Below are 15,707 nucleotides of genomic sequence, written 5' to 3'. Positions count from 1 at the left end.
TTAGTTCCTCTTCACTTTCTACCATAAGGGTGGTGTCATCTGCAAATCTGAGGTTATTGATATTTCTCCCGGCAATCTTGATTCTAGCTTGTGTTTCTTCCAGTCCAGCGTTTCTTATTTGCCACAATCAATGAACCAATATTTATGCTTTATTAACTGAAGTGCATATATTATTCCAGTTTCTTTAGTTTTTACCTAATGTCATTTTTCCAGTCTAGGATCATATATAGGGTACCATATTACATGTCTCTTCTTAGTCTTTTCTTGGCTATGACAGTTTCTCAGATATTCTTTGGTTTTGATGACCTTTGACAGTTTTGAGAGGTATGGGTAAGTATTTTGTAGAATGTCCCTCAAATGGGATTTGTTTGCTCATAATAAGCCTGGATTTATAAATTTGGGGGAGGAAGATCACAGAGGTAAAGTGCTGTTCTCATTGTATTATTTCAGGGTACATGTTGTTAGCATTATATGTTACTATTGATGTTAATTTTGATACCTATCTGAGTAGTATTTGTCAGATTGTCCACTGTAAAGTTACTCTTTCTTTTCCATACTGTACTGTTTACAAAGAAATCACTACGTGCCACCCACACTTTAGGAGCAAGCAGTTATATTCCACCTCCTTGAAAGCGGAGTGTCTATACAAATGATTTGGAATTTTTCAGCATAGAAGATTTGTTTCTTTCCCATTTATTTGTTTATTCATTCATTTATTTCAGTTTGGACTATGAAAATTTATAATTTGGATTATAATCCAGTTCTACTTTATTTATTTCATGGCTCAGATTGTTCCAGCTTTGGCCATTGGGAATTCTTTCGGTTGACTCCTGGGTCCCTTTTACATACCCTGCCATTGTGGGGTTTTTGAGCACATCCTTATTTACTGGCACTATAAGATGTCTTACCTTATCCATTCCCTGCCCCAGCCCTAGAATCAGCCACTTCTCTAAGGAGCCTTGATTCATTTTCTTGGATAATGGCATTAGATACTAAGATCTGGGTGCTATATATGGCTATTATCCTTTAAAATATTGCCTCTGCTTCCTTGCTGTCTGCTGTCCTTTATGGACTCCAGTTACAAATATTTAGATCTTTTTACAGTAATACACATATCTCTTGGAGAAGGCAATGGCTCCCCACTCCAGTACTCTTGCCTGGAAAATCCCATGGATGGAGGAGCCTGGTAGGCTGCAGTTCATGGGGTCTCTAAGAGTCGGACATGGCTGAGCGACTTCACTTTCACTTTTCACTTTCATGCATAGGAGAAGGAAATGGCAACCCATTCCAGTGTTCTTGCCTGGAGAATCCCAGGGATGGAGCCTGGTGGGCTGCCGTCTATGGGGTCGCACAGAGTTGGACACAACTGAAGTGACTTAGCAGTAGCAGACATATCTCTTATGATGCTATTGTCTGATTTTTTGTTCTCTGTACTTCAGTTTGAGTATTTTTCTATTGACTTGTCCCTCAGTTCACTAATCCTCTTTTCCATTCTGTCTAATCTGATATTAATAAACCCACCAGCTGAATTCCTAACTTGTTATTATATTTTATAAGTCTAGGATTTCCATTTAAAATCTTTTTTCATAGATTCTAATTGTCTAGTGAAATTATTTTTTAATCTATGTTCTCCATCCTCCCTCTCTCCTCTCTTTTTACATTTTGGTCTTAGCAGTGCTTACCCTTGTCTCTGAACTGTGTGTTAGCCTGTTTTCTTTGACTATTTTTTTGTCTTATTAATCTTTCATATGGCTCTGTCTCTTGGCATGCCTACTTTGAGTCCTGGATATTGTGTTAAAACTTGTAAAACTTGCAGATAATATTATTTTCCTCCAGAAAAGGTTTACCATTCCTTTGTTATTCAGGTAGAATATGGTCTACTTACCTGAATCCAATAAGATACTGAGCTGAGTTGAGGTTGGGTTGTTGCTGTTTTGATAAGGCTTTCTCCATCTTTACCTCACCCTTCTTTGTTGAATGTAGCCCTCCAAATCTTTCAACCAAGAACCTGGCGTGTTCATTGAAACCTGATCTACTGACTTTTAGTCCTTTTCTTCTGAGTGTTAAACTCCGCTTCATTCCAAAGGCTTTTTCTGTAACGAATTAGTTTCCTAGAAAAGCAAAAATATGTTCTTTTACGGTTCTGGAAATCCTACATTCAGAATGGGTTTTGTTGAGCTAAAATCAAGGTGTTGGCAGGGCTGTATTCCTCTTGGAGGCTCTGGGGGAGGGTTCACTCCCTTGCCTATTCCATCTTCTAGAGGCCACCTGCATTCCTCAGCTCCAAACCCTTCCTCCATCTTCAATGCCAGTAGCATTGTGTCTTCAAATGTCTCTCTGACCCTGACCCTCCTGCCTCCCTCTTTCTTTTATAAGGACTCGTGATTACATGGAACCCACCTGGATAATCTCCCCATCTTAATATCATTCATTATACATCTGTAAAGCCATTTTTGCCATGTAATATCACATTCACAGGTTCTGGGGCTTAGGACATAGACATATTTGGCCATTATTTTGCCTACCATGTTTAGCTTTTTAGGTTCCTGCATGCACAGTTTCAGAATTTAACACGTCTTGAGGGGGAACCTACCAAGTGACAGGCTCAGTTCTACTCTCTCCTTTTTCACAGGGATCTTGGCCCCTTCAACGTCTCCAGTTTTATGCCACCCCCAACTCCCCAGCCCTGCAAGACTGCCAGCAGTCCTGCTGATTTTTTTTTTCCCTCAGTAATTGGTCCTTTTCCTGGACAAAGCCCAGGCTCTCAGCCTCTAGCTCTGTGCTTAGAGTTGGTAAGTGCCTCAGGGAGAACTTTGCTTCAGAGTTTCAGCTTACTTCATGTGGTTCACCTTTCTCTGGAATTTTGGCTCTCCTAGTCTTTATTTCCTTCAGCAGCTCTCTGATTCATTTTATTTATTTTTTCTAATTGACTTGGTGGGAGCATTTGGGCACCTACAAACTGTTCCATCATATTTCTTCTAAGTCTTTTGACATAATTTTATAAATATATATATATATACATAAATATATAAAAATGTACATATGTATATATATTTAAATGAATATAACATTCTTTTTTATATAGCCAAGGGTTTTGAAATGATTTAAGTATCCCAGGTTTATCTTGTACATTTTCAGCCACAGTCTTAGAACTGGCCATTTTTCCAAGGAGCTCTGGTTCCTTTTTTTGGGAAATTGTGTAAAGAGACTGCAATTCTAAAGTAAAATTGTGTTTTGTGCATCTGTGTATCATTTACACCTAGCACTTTGCTTATATATAATACTCAACAAATACTGGTTAAATACATTTTTATATTTATTCTTACACTTGGTTCTACTCAGCTTAAGTACTGCTTCCTTCATGAAATCTTCTTTGGCTTTTTGTCCTCTCTAAATTCTCTAAAATTCTTCAGCACTTCTACAGATTTAATTCAACTATTGTGCAACTTGGACTTGGAGGCTTGGCATAGACAATATAATCCCTTTTAATCCTAAATAACCTATAACAGCACCAACAATACATTATCTTATTCTTTTAATGAGTATTATTTTTTTTCACCAAATTAAGTTGAGAATTGTTTGAGGACAAAGCCAGGTTTTACTGATTCTGGACATATGATACTTGCTAAATAAATACTTGTTGATTGATCAGTTAAGTATATTAATTTGATTCATCCTGTTACCATTTGGAAATAGGTAGAACTTTTTGGATTTAAGAATGTGTGAAATATTAGGCTGGGGGGAGCTATTCTATGTAAAAGTCAGGGGAAAAAGGCTTTTAAAATTGAACGAATATAGTATGGTATGTGTATATCTTTCTCTACAGGCTTGAAGCTGAACTGCTGCTGCTGCTAAGTCACTTCAGTCGTGTACTGCCTAGGTTCAAAGCCAACCTTTGTCACTTACTATATATTATAAATGACTTTAGACAAATTTATTAATTTCTCAGTTTCCCTATTTATTAAATGGGTATATTAATAGTACCTATCTCATAGGATTAAGTAAGTTAATATAAAGCACTTAGACCAATGAGGCACAAAGTAGTGTTCAATAAATGTTAATGATGAATCATATACATACATTAAAAAAAATAGAACATTTAAAATTACTTTTTAAAAACTTATTATATTGTGAATATCTTTTCATGTTCTTAAAAGTTTTTTTTTTGTAAAAAATCTTTAATGGCTGCACAGAATTTCATTCTAAGAAATACCGTAATTTCATTTAGTAATCTAAAACTTCTTCATATTTGTTTCCATTTTCAAATAGACTTTTATTTTGACTGACATTTGTTCTTATCCATTAACTGGGGAGAGGAGAATGGCTAATTTTAGAATTTAGAGGCAGCATAGCATCCTGTAGAGATAATACTGGATAGAATTAGTTAGAAGATTGAATTCTAGTTTAGAATTGTCCCTTTCTTCTCTAGGATCCTATGCACTGATCAGTTCAGTCACAACTCTTTGCAACCCCATGGACTGCAGCACGCTAGGCCCCCCGTCCATCACCAACTCCCGGAGTTTACTCAAACTCATGCCCATTGAGTCGGTAATGCCATCCAACCATCTCATCCTCTGTCATCCCCTTCTCCTCCCGCCTTCAGTCTTTGCCAGCATCAAGGTCTTTTCAAATGAGTCAGTTCTTCCATCAGGGGACCAAAGTATTGGAGTTTCAGCTTCAGCATCAATCTTTCCAATGAATATTCAGGACTGATTTCCTTTAGGGTGGACTGGTTGGATCTCCTTGCAGTCCAAGGGACTCTCAAGAGTCTTCTCCAACACCACAGTTCAAAAGCATCACTTCTTCGGCACTCAGCTTTCTTTATAGTCCAACTCTCACATCCATACATGACCACTGGAAAAACCATAGCCTTGACTAGATGGACGTTTGTTGGCAAAGTAATGTCTCTGCTTTTTAATATGCTATCTAGATGGTCATAGCTTTTCTTCCAGGGAGCAAGCATCTTTTAATTTCATGGCTGCAGTCACCATCTGCAGTGATTTTGGAGCCCCTCAAAATAAAGTCTGACACTGTTTCCACTGTTTCCCCATCCACTTGCCAGGAAGTGATGGGACCTGATGCCATGATCTTAGTTTTCTGAATGTTGAGCTTTAAGCCAACTTTTCACTCTCCTCTTTCACTTTCATCAAGAGACTCTTTAGTTCTTCTTCACTTTCTGCCATAAGGGTGGTGTCATCTGCATATCTGAGGTTATTGATATTTCTCCCAGAAATCTTGATTCCAGCTTGTGCTTCATCCAGCCCAGCATTTCTCATGATGTACTCTGCATATAAGTTAAATAAACAGGGTGACAATATACAGCCTTGACGTACTCCTTTTCCTATTTGTGAACCAGTCTGTTGTTCCATGTCCAGTTCTAACTGTTGCTTCCTGACCTGCATACAGATTTCTCAAGAGGCAGGTCAGGTGGTCTGGTATTCCCATCTCTTTCAGAATTTTCCACAGTTTATTGTGATCCACACAGTGAAAGGCTTTGGCATAGTCAATAAAGCAGAAATAGATGTTGTTCTGGAACTCTCTTGCTTTTTCAGTGATCCAGTGGATGTTGGCAATTTGATCTCTGGTTTCTAGAACAGATTGGACTAAATAATTTGTTGGTCCTTTCCAGACCTTCCTTCTCATATTATTGTGCAGGAATTGAGCCCATTTTATTAGCCATAAGTCTAGGTATTATTTCCTCTAAAAGTCTGACCTGAAATAATCTTTAACAGAGCTTTCCACCTTGACTGCCTTAGACTTCAAGGTATCCACCTCTTCAGCCATTGAGCAGCCAGTCAGAGTCTGAGGCTGCTAGACCCCTGGGCCTGTTACCTCCAGCTGCAAGCAGCCTCATCTGACTCCAGTCCCTTCTAGTGTACCCAGGATCTTTTGCTATACAAATATGATTTTCTATATGTCATCTCATTCTGTGAAAAGATTTGGAAGCACTGGTATGTAAGAATGTATCATGGAAACTTTTGTTTATGGCAGATATATGTGGTTCAGGTCCTTGTTATATTGTTGATAATTCTCTACTCTTTGACTTTTTAGCATGGCTGCTCGCTGTTTCTGGGATGCTGACACTGACAACTGTACTCATGATGTTTTCATGAATGTAAGTCTACTGGAAACCTTTTTTGCCTATCTTAAGGACACGTGGGCATTCCAGATCAAATCCCTTAATATTTGTTAAGATATGGTGACACTTTATTTATTTTGGCATCACAGCATGTGGGATTTTAGTTCCCCAACCAGGGATTAAACCCATGCCTCCTGCATTGGCAGTGTGGAGTCTTAATAACCAAACTGCCAGAGAAGTTCCTGAGGCCACTTTAGTTTTAGACATTTGTCTGACACTACTTCTAGATAAGATGATTTTACTGTCCATTTGTGTTACTAAATTAGAAGCCTAGTGTGCTGCTTATAGATAAGGACACTTTTATATCTACTGATGATGTAACTCTTCACAAATTTGAATGTAGAAATAGCATACTACTTATTTGGTGCTAACAGACAGCAGTTTGTTAAGCTGCAAAGAAATTTGGGTGGCAGGGATTCCATGAGCAAAGGTGATTTTTCTTTCAGTAATAAAATTAATTACTTTATCTTAAAGCTATTTAGTAAAACTAAGCAAAAGTACAGAGGAATTTTTATAAAGAAGTTTCATTTAAACATTGGGACATTATTGACATGAACATTTCATATATTTTAAACATATGTTGTTATTTTATGCTTATTTCCAGAAAGGATCCTGTCTTCTATCCAAATGCTCTCAGGTTGTGAGTTAGTAGAGTCAGACTTAAAGTATAGTAGAGTAGAAGAGAAGAACTAGATTGAGTGAATTGGGAGAGGTCCCATTTCTAGTGCTGTAACTTTCTAATTGAATGACTTTAGGTAAGTCATTGAGCTTTTCTCTGATTGTATCAGTAATATGAGAAAGCTGTATTAGATATTCCTAAAGACTGGCTGTGGGTGACTAAGAATAATTTGAGGAACTTGTTTAAAATATAGGTGCCAGGGCTCTGCTCAATAAATTCTGATCAAATAAGCCAGGGGTTGAATCAGGGAATCTGATTCTTTAAAAAAGTTCTCCACATGATTATCTTACTGCCAGGTATAGAAGCTGCTGGTGCAGATGATCCTAAGGTACCTTTTAGCTCTAAAATTCTATGGTCCTACCAAAGTTTTATTTTATGCTCAACTAACCTGAAGATCACAGGATGGACAGTGGGAAAGGGTTAGTCACTCAGTTGTGTCCGACTCATATCGACTGTAGCCCTCCAGGCTTCTCGTCCATGGAATTCCCCAGGCAAGAATACTGGAGTGGGTATCCATTCCCTTCTACAGGGGCTCTTCCTGACCCAGGGATTGAACCCTGGAACCCAGGTCTCCCGCATTGCAGGTAGATTCTTTACCGTCTGAGCCACCAGGGCAGTGGGAAGTACTATGCAAATCTTCAAATATCAGCTCTTTGGGAGAAGGGTCAAACTCAGGTGGTGGTTTTCCCTGCTCTTTGAAAACTGCATATTTCCCTGAGTCCTTATATGATACAATTCATTCATTCAACAAATAATCCTGAGCTCCTATTATGTGCCTTATATTTTAATGTTTTGATTTTGTTATAATCTGTTATTACATTTAGAAAGTAGAGAAGAAAGTAGGGGATAACCCATAACTCAATTCCTTTATTGCTAGGAATAAAATGGTGCACTGGGATGACCCAGAGGCATGATACGGGGAGGGAGGAGGGAGGAGGGTTCAGGATGGGAAACACGTGTGTATCTGTGGCGGATCATGTTGATATATGGCAAAACCAATAGAATATTGTAAAGTTAAAAAATAAACACACACACACACACACAAAAAGACAGTCATGATTTCAGCTGGTCAAGAGCTTAGAAACCCATGGAGACTAGACAATACTCATATTAACCAATATGCAATTTAAAATTTTACTTATTAATTATTACTTAGTAAAGATGATCAGGATCTGGATTTAGAATATAGGATTAATGGGGTAAGTGTCTAAAAGTCATTTTTGAGAGCCTGGTCTAGGTTGCTAACTTAGTCTACTATATCTTTAGTTCAGTTTATTGAGTGTTTATTTAGGCTTCATTTTTCAGTGCTTAAAGTATTTTGTTTATTTGGGAGAAAATCCCAGGAAGGGCCAGTAGGAGTTGAGGAAATGAGAGAGGGGAGAGAAAAGCATATTATTGAACTGATTACTGTGGATAGCCAGGGCTCAATTCCTGTGAAGAACTCTGGGTGGCACTGGAAGAACAGTGCCAATCAAAGGTGGGGTCTATAAGACCAATGCCAGTCTACAAATTGTTTGGTACATGTCTTCAAAAAGATAAGTACATAAATTATGTGTAAGGGTTTAGAAACTCTCATGGAATTTGACAGAGTAATTTTATGTTTATTGAGTCTAATTAATAAGAAGTTTAGGTTGTATTTGTATGTTTCTTTTTTCATTTCATTTTCTTAGTTAATAATTTTTATTTTATTTTATGAAAGTATCATTCATAAGGGATTAGAAATTAAAACAAACAAAAAATAGGTGCTCCTCACCACAGACAGTACTATTTTATTTTATTTTAGCGATACATATTTTACTGAAGTATGGTTGACTTACAGTGTTTCAGATGCACAGCAAGGTGATTCAGTTATACATATACACATATAATATTTTTTAAATTATTTGACATTATAGGTTATTACAAGATATTGACTATAGTTCCCTGTGCTATACAGTAAACCTCTGTTGCTTGTTGCATATCTACTTATTTAAATTAGGAATCTGGCATTCTATTCATACTAAGTCAAACAAGTGGAATCAAAATGTCATAAATTTTTTAGTTAGGCAAAAATTCATAAGTTTTCTAAAATACGTATATTATACATATTATTTGTATATAAGTGTACAAAAGCTTTTCTACTATGCTTGAGAAAGAACATCAAAAGAAAAAAGGAAATGGAATAATTGGTAAACATAAACTAAATGAAACGGGAGCGCTGAATATGAAATAGAAAAAGTGAAACAAACTAGAAAGAAATAAAGATAATCATATAGTCCAATTGTTTTTAAACATGAATGCTCATTAGAAACATATTTGGAGCTCTGGAGAAAGAAAAAGCAATACCCGGGCATTTGTATTTTTTAAAAATTTCCAAGATATTTCTGATATGCATCTGGATTTTAAAAAGTGATTACAGGATATAGAGTGCTATTATTTTCCTGTTGACCAATCATGATACAGTGGTATTAAGTGAATAATAGTTACATAAACACAATAATAAAAGATGTTTATCAGTTTTTTCAGTCAGTAGCCAGACAAAAAATAAAAGCCAACCATAATGGCAACATGATTAACCTAATAATATAAAATAATTACATACAATTTGGGGGGGTCAAGCAAAGTGATGTGGTAAGTAGAAGTACATCATCCATGCACATGTTTTCATCTGCCAAGCAGGTCTGTGTCTTTTGGTTAGTGCATTTAATCCTATTACCATTTTCTTAATTGTTTTAGGTTTCTTTTCTTTTTTTTTTTTTTAGAAATTTATTTATTTTTATTTTTTTAATATAAATTTATTTATTTTAATTGGAGGCTAATTACAATATTGTATTGGTTTTGCCATACATCAACATGAATCTGCCACGGGTGTACACGTGTTCCCCATCCTGAACCCCCCTCCACCTCCCTCCCCATACCATCCCTCTGGGTCATCCCAGTGCACCAGCCCCAAGCATCCTGTGTCCTGCATCGAACCTGGACTGGCAATTCGTTTCATGTATAATATCATACATGTTTCAATGCCATTCTCCCAAATCATCCCACCCTCTCCCTCTCGCACAGAGTCCAATAGACTGGAGCCTATTATACAGAGTGAAGTAAGCCAGAAAGAAAAACACCAATACAGTATACTAACACATATATATGGAATTTAGAAAGATGGTAATGATAACCCTGTATGTGAGACAGCAAAAGAGACACAGATGTATAGGTTTATTTTCTGTAGGTCTTTGCCTTCTCTGTGTTTCCTGCTTAGAGAAGTTCCTTTAGCGTTTGTTGTAAAGCCAGTTTGGTGGTGCTGAATTCTCTTAACTTTTGCTGGAAAGCTTTTGGTTTCTCCATCAAATCTGGATGAGAGGCTTGCTGGGTAGAGTCTTCTTGGTTGTAGGTTCTTCCCTTTCATCACTTTAAATATATCATGCCATTCCCTTCTGGCTTGTAGAGTTTTTGCTGAGAAATCAGCTGATAGCCTAATGGGAGTTCCCTTGTATGTTATTTGTCCTTTTTCCTTTGTTGCTGTTTTTATTTCATCTTTAATTTTTGTCAGTTTGATTACTATGTGTCTTGGTGTGTTCCTCCTTGGGTTTATCCCGCCTGGGACTCTGTGCTTTCTGGATCTGGTTGACTATTTCCTTTCCCATGTTATGGAAGTTTCCAGCTATTATCTCTTTGAATGTTTTCTCAGGGCCTTTTTCTCTCTCTCGTCTCCTTCTGGGATCCCCTATGACGTGAATGTTGGTGACTTTACTGTTGTCCCAGAGGCCTCTTAGACTCTCTTCATTTCTTTTCATTCTTTTCTCTATATTTTGTTCTGTGGCAGTGATTTCTACCCAGTCATTTATTTATTCTTGTGCTTCAGTTATTCTGCTGTTGGTTCCTTCTAGTATATTATTCATCTCTGTTTGTTCTTTAGTTCTTCTAGGTCTTTGGTAAACATTTCTTGCATTTTCTCCATTGTTTTCCTGAGATTCTGAATCATCTTGACTATCATTATTCTGAATTCTTTTTCTGGAATGTTGCCTATGTCCACTTCATTTAGTTGTTTTTCTGGGTTTTGATCTTGTCCCTTCATCTGGGACAAAACTTTCTGCTTTTTCATCCTGATTAACTTTATGTAATGTGGTTTTGTTTTAACTGCTGTGGGTCTGTGGTTCTTCCTGCTTCTTCTGTCTGCCCTCTGATGGAGGACGCAAAGAGGTTTGTGTAAGCTTCCTGATGGGAGGGGCTGGCAGTGGGAAAAACTGGGTCTTGCTCTGGTGAGACAGAGCCTTGCTTTAATCCAATTATCTGCTGATGGGTGAGATTGCCCTCCCACCCTAGTAGTTGTTTGGCCTGAGGCAACCCAGCCCTGGGGTCTCTGGGCTCTATGGTAGGGTTAATGGCGAACTCCAAGCGGGTTTATGCCAAGGGGGACCTTCTTGGCCTGCTGCTTTCAGTGCCCCATCCTTGTGGTGAGCTTCTTCCAACCCATGCCTCCACAGGAGACCCTCCAACACTAGCAGTCTCCTATGGGGTCACTGCTCCTTTCCTCTGGGTCTTGGTGCATACAAGATCTTGTTTGTGCCTTCCAGGACTGGTGTCTCTGTTTCCCCCAGTCCTGTGGAAGTCCTATAATAAGATGCCACTGGCCTTGAGGTCAAATTCCCTGGGGATTCCTAGTTCCTTTGTCTGATCTGAAAGCTGGTAAGCCTGACGTGGGGTTCAGAACCTTGACAACAATAGGAGAACTTTTTTGGTATTATTGTTCTCCAGTTTGTGAGTCACCTACCTGGTGAGTATGGTATTTGATTTTTTAATGATTGTGCCCTTCCTACCATCTAGCTGAGGTAGAAATTGCTAGGCAGTGAGTGTAGGACTCTGAGACCTCAATCTTGTTTTCATAAACATCTGGCTCCATTAGCCTAAAGTTATATCCTTTCTCCCATTCCTGGAATGTGTGCTTGGTGTGACAAATTATCAGCACTCAGATCCAGGGAAGGGAAGTAACTAACTTCTGTTCCATATGCCTGAGGAAAAAACAACTGATGATCATTAATCTTAAGCCCGTACATCAAAGTCAGTTCAGTTGCTCAGTTGCTCAGTCTGACTCTTTGCAACTCCATGGACTGCAGCATGCCAGGCCCCCCTGTCCATCACCAACTCCCAGAGTTTACTCAAATTCATGTCCATCCAGTTGGTGATGCCATCCAGCCATCTCATCCTCTGTCGTCCCCTTCTCCTCCTGCCTTCAATCTTTCCCAACATCAAGGTCTTTTCAAATGAGTTAGCTCTTCGCATTAGGTGGCCAAAGTATTGGAGTTTCAGCTTCAGCATCAGTCCTTCCAGTGAATATTCAGGACTGATTTCCTTTAGGATGGACTGGTTGGATCTCCTTGCAGGCCAAGGGACTCTCAAGAGTCTTCTCCAACTCCACAGTTGAAAAGCATCAATTCTAAGGCACTCAGCTTTCTTCACAGTCCCAACTCTCACATCCATACATGACTACTGGAAAACCATAGCTTTGACTAGATGGACCTTTGTTGGCAAAGTAATATCTCTGCTTTTTAATATGCTGTCTAGGATGGTCATAGCTTTTCTTCCAAGGAGCAAGCATCTTTTAATTTCATGGCTGCAGTCACCATCTGCAGTGATTTTGGAGCCAGTCAAAATAAAGTCTCTCACTGTTTCCATTGTTTCCCCATATATTTGCTGTGAAGTGATGGGACCAGATGCCATGGTCTTAGTTTTCTGAATATCAAGTTTTAAGCCAACGTTTTCACTTTCCTCTTTCACTTTCATCAAGAGGCTCTTTAGTTTTTCTTCACTTTCTGCCATAAGGGTGGTGTCATCTGCATATCTGAGGTTATTGATATTTCTCCCAGCAGTCTTGATCCCAGCTTGTGCTTCATTCAATCCAGCATTTCCCATGATGTAACTTGCATAGAAGTTAAATAAGCAGGGTGATAATATACAGCCTTGATGTACTCCTTTCCCAGTTTGGAACCAGTCTGTTGTTCCATGTCTAGTTCTAACTGTTGCTTCCTGACCTGCATACAGAATTCTCAGGAAGCAGGTAACGTGGTCTGGTATTCCCATCTCTTTAAGAATTTTCCACAGTTTGTTGTGATCCATACAGTTAAAGGCTTTGGTGTAATCAATAAAGCAGAAATAGATGTTTTTCTGGAATTCTCTTGCTTTTCCTATAATCCAGTGGATATTGGCGATTTGATATCTGGTTCCTCTGCCTTTTCTAAATCCAGCTTGAATATCTGGAAGTTCATAGTTCACAAACTATTGAAGCCTGGCCTGGAGAATTTTGAGCATTACTTTGCTAGCGTGTGAGATGAGTGCAATTGTGTGGTAGTTTGAACATTCTTTGGCATTGCTTTTCTCTGCTATTGGAATGAAAACTGACCTTTTCCAGTCCTGTGGCCACTGCTGAGTTTTCCAAAATTGCTGGCATATTGACTGCAGCACTTTAACAGCATCATGTTTTAGGATTTGAAATAACTCAACTGGAATTCTATCATTTCCACTAGCTTTGTTATGAAACACAACTGATGATTATTAATCTTAAATCCATACATCTCGTCCATTGTAAAATGGCCAGGTGGCATGAAAAAGGGTGGCAAATTAATTCAAGGATCAAGAGAAGCCATAAAGATGTTAAGCTAAGCATCTTGACCTTTAAACTGGTTAGTTAAAAATGATGTATTTTAAGGACAGGAGCTAACCAAAAATGTACAGATTAAGGATATAAATACTGCTGTTAGTCCCACCTTTGGGTGACTCTCTACCCTCTTCTCAGTGTCTATGCTGAGAGCTTTGTACTTTCCTTCTCTTTAATAAATCCTGTTTGCTTGCTACCCTAAGTGTTTGTGTGTTCGTGAAGTTCATTCTTCGGCTCCAGAAACAAGAACTCGGATTCCCATTTCATCTCTACAGCTTCTTCTTTGTTTTTGATGTGGGTTACCTTTTTTTCAGTGGGTTCCAGTGTCCTCTAGTCTATGGTTATTCAGCAGTTAGGTGCCAGATAGCATTATTTTAGAACACAATAATCCCACCCAAGAAGCCAGGGAACTGGGTTAACTGAAGAATTTGCTTTTGGTTAATAATCACGTACTTGAAGTCATATTTTCTTGCATCATTGCCAGGCTGGAGGTGAGGTTGATGGGTTAGGAGGTACTAAGGCATTCAGAAAACTAAGATCATGGCATCTGGTCCCATCACTTCATGGCAAATAGATGGGGAAACAGTGTCAGACTTTATTTTTCTGGGCTCCAAAATCACTGCAGATGGTGATTGCAGCCATGAAATTAAAGATGCTTACTCCTTGGAAGGAAAGTTATGACCAACCTAGATAGCATATTCAAAAGCAGAGACGTTACTTTGCCAACAAAGGTCCGTCTAGTCAAGGCTATGGTTTTTCCTGTGGTCATGTATGGATGTGAGAGTTGGACTGTGAAGAAAGCTGAGTGCCTTAGAATTGACGCTTTTGAACTGTGGAGTTGGAGAAGACTCTTGAGAGTCCCTTGGACTGCAAGGAGATCCAACCAGTCCATTTTAAAGCAGATCAGTCCTGGCTGTTCATTGGAAGGACAGATGCTGAAGCTGAAACTCCAATAATTTGGCCACCTCATGCGAAGAGTTGACTCATTGGAAAAAACCCTGAAGCTGAGAGGGATTGGGGGCAGGAGGAGAAGGGGACGACAGAGGATGAGATGTCTGGATGGCATCACCGACTCGATGGACGTGAGTTTGAGTAGACTCCGGGAGTTGGTGATGGACAGGAAGGCCTGGCGTGCTGCGATTCATGGGGTAGCAAAGAGTCGGACACGACTGAGCAACTGAACTGAATTGAGGCATGTTGCTGCTGCTGCTGCTGCTGCTGCTGCTGCTAAGTCACTTCAGTCGTGTCCGACTCTGTGCGACCCCATGGACTGCAGCCTACCAGGCTTCTCCGTCCATGGGATTCTCCAGGCAAGAACACTGGAGTGGGTTGCCATTTCCTTCTCCAATGCATTAAAGTAGAAAGTGAAAGTGAAGTTGCTCAGTCGTGTCTGACTCTTAGCAACCCCGTGGACTGCAGCCTACCAGGCTCCTCCATCCATGAGATTTTCCAGGCAACAGTACTGGAGTGGGGTGCCATTGCCTTCTCCCTAAGGCATGTTGAACACCTCTAATTACCTAAAACATTTTTTAACAAATTTATAGGATATGGAGCACATTTTCAGATTCTGAGTTAAAAGGTGGACAGTTATATTTTATCAGTTAAGAACAAACAACCAGACATCATTTGTCCTTATCCAGAATTTATGACAAGGTGCTGTATTTTCATTATCTGTGATACTGTAACATGCTTGGATTTGGTAATGCATATACTTTAAGAAACTCAAAGCATTTTAATTATATTATTTCTTTGATAAATCAGGAAAAATGGGAATACTTATTTAATAATAAACATTACATAAAGTACATTAGCTTGCATTATGTTTCTTCATTCAGAAAATCTATTATTTTTTTTTCATTCAGAAAATCTATTATTTAAAAAAAAAAATCTATTATTTAACCATCCTACCCTTTTAGTTAGCAACTTTGTAGCTATCCTGAGGCAAGAAAATCTCTAGCTATACTCTGGAAAATCTGTTTCTTAAAGAAAGGAAAGTCTTCATGATTGAGAACTGGTAAAGATCTGAGATGATGTTAATTTCACATCTGTGCTGTCCTTTGGTACTAACTGAAATACTAACAATGGATTCATGTTTGCTTTCTTTTTTTTAGGACAGTTTATTCTGTGTTGTAGCGGCATTTGGCTGTTTCTACTATTGAATCTTGAAAGCTGGAAAAAGATATGACTATGAAGAAATATGAACTTTTTTACATTGTTAAATAAATATCTTGACAAAATAAAGTGAACAGTTTGGCAACTGA

At 38.6% G+C, this 15,707-nt stretch overlaps 1 protein-coding gene across 2 annotated transcripts in view; it reads left to right on the top strand.

The window, feature by feature from the left end:
- TCTEX1D2 (Tctex1 domain containing 2) overlaps positions 1-15,707 on the top strand; it is a 27,872-nt gene extending 12,165 nt beyond the window's left edge. The window contains exons 4-5 of one of the 2 annotated variants that reach the window (XM_027537238.1): positions 6,052-6,115; positions 15,563-15,707. In XM_027537238.1, the coding sequence (XP_027393039.1) occupies positions 6,052-6,115; positions 15,563-15,631 (133 nt within the window). In that variant the 3' untranslated portion in view covers positions 15,632-15,707. Of the gene's footprint in view, positions 1-6,051; positions 6,116-15,557 lie in introns of both variants that reach the window. The other variant, XM_027537232.1, reaches the window with a different exon arrangement.

This window comes from Bos indicus x Bos taurus, chromosome 1 (assembly GCF_003369695.1).
Source record: "Bos indicus x Bos taurus breed Angus x Brahman F1 hybrid chromosome 1, Bos_hybrid_MaternalHap_v2.0, whole genome shotgun sequence".
NCBI classification, from domain to species: Eukaryota; Metazoa; Chordata; class Mammalia; order Artiodactyla; family Bovidae; genus Bos; species Bos indicus x Bos taurus.
Note: the sequence above shows the minus strand (reverse complement) of the source record. Positions and strands in the feature narration are given on the sequence as shown.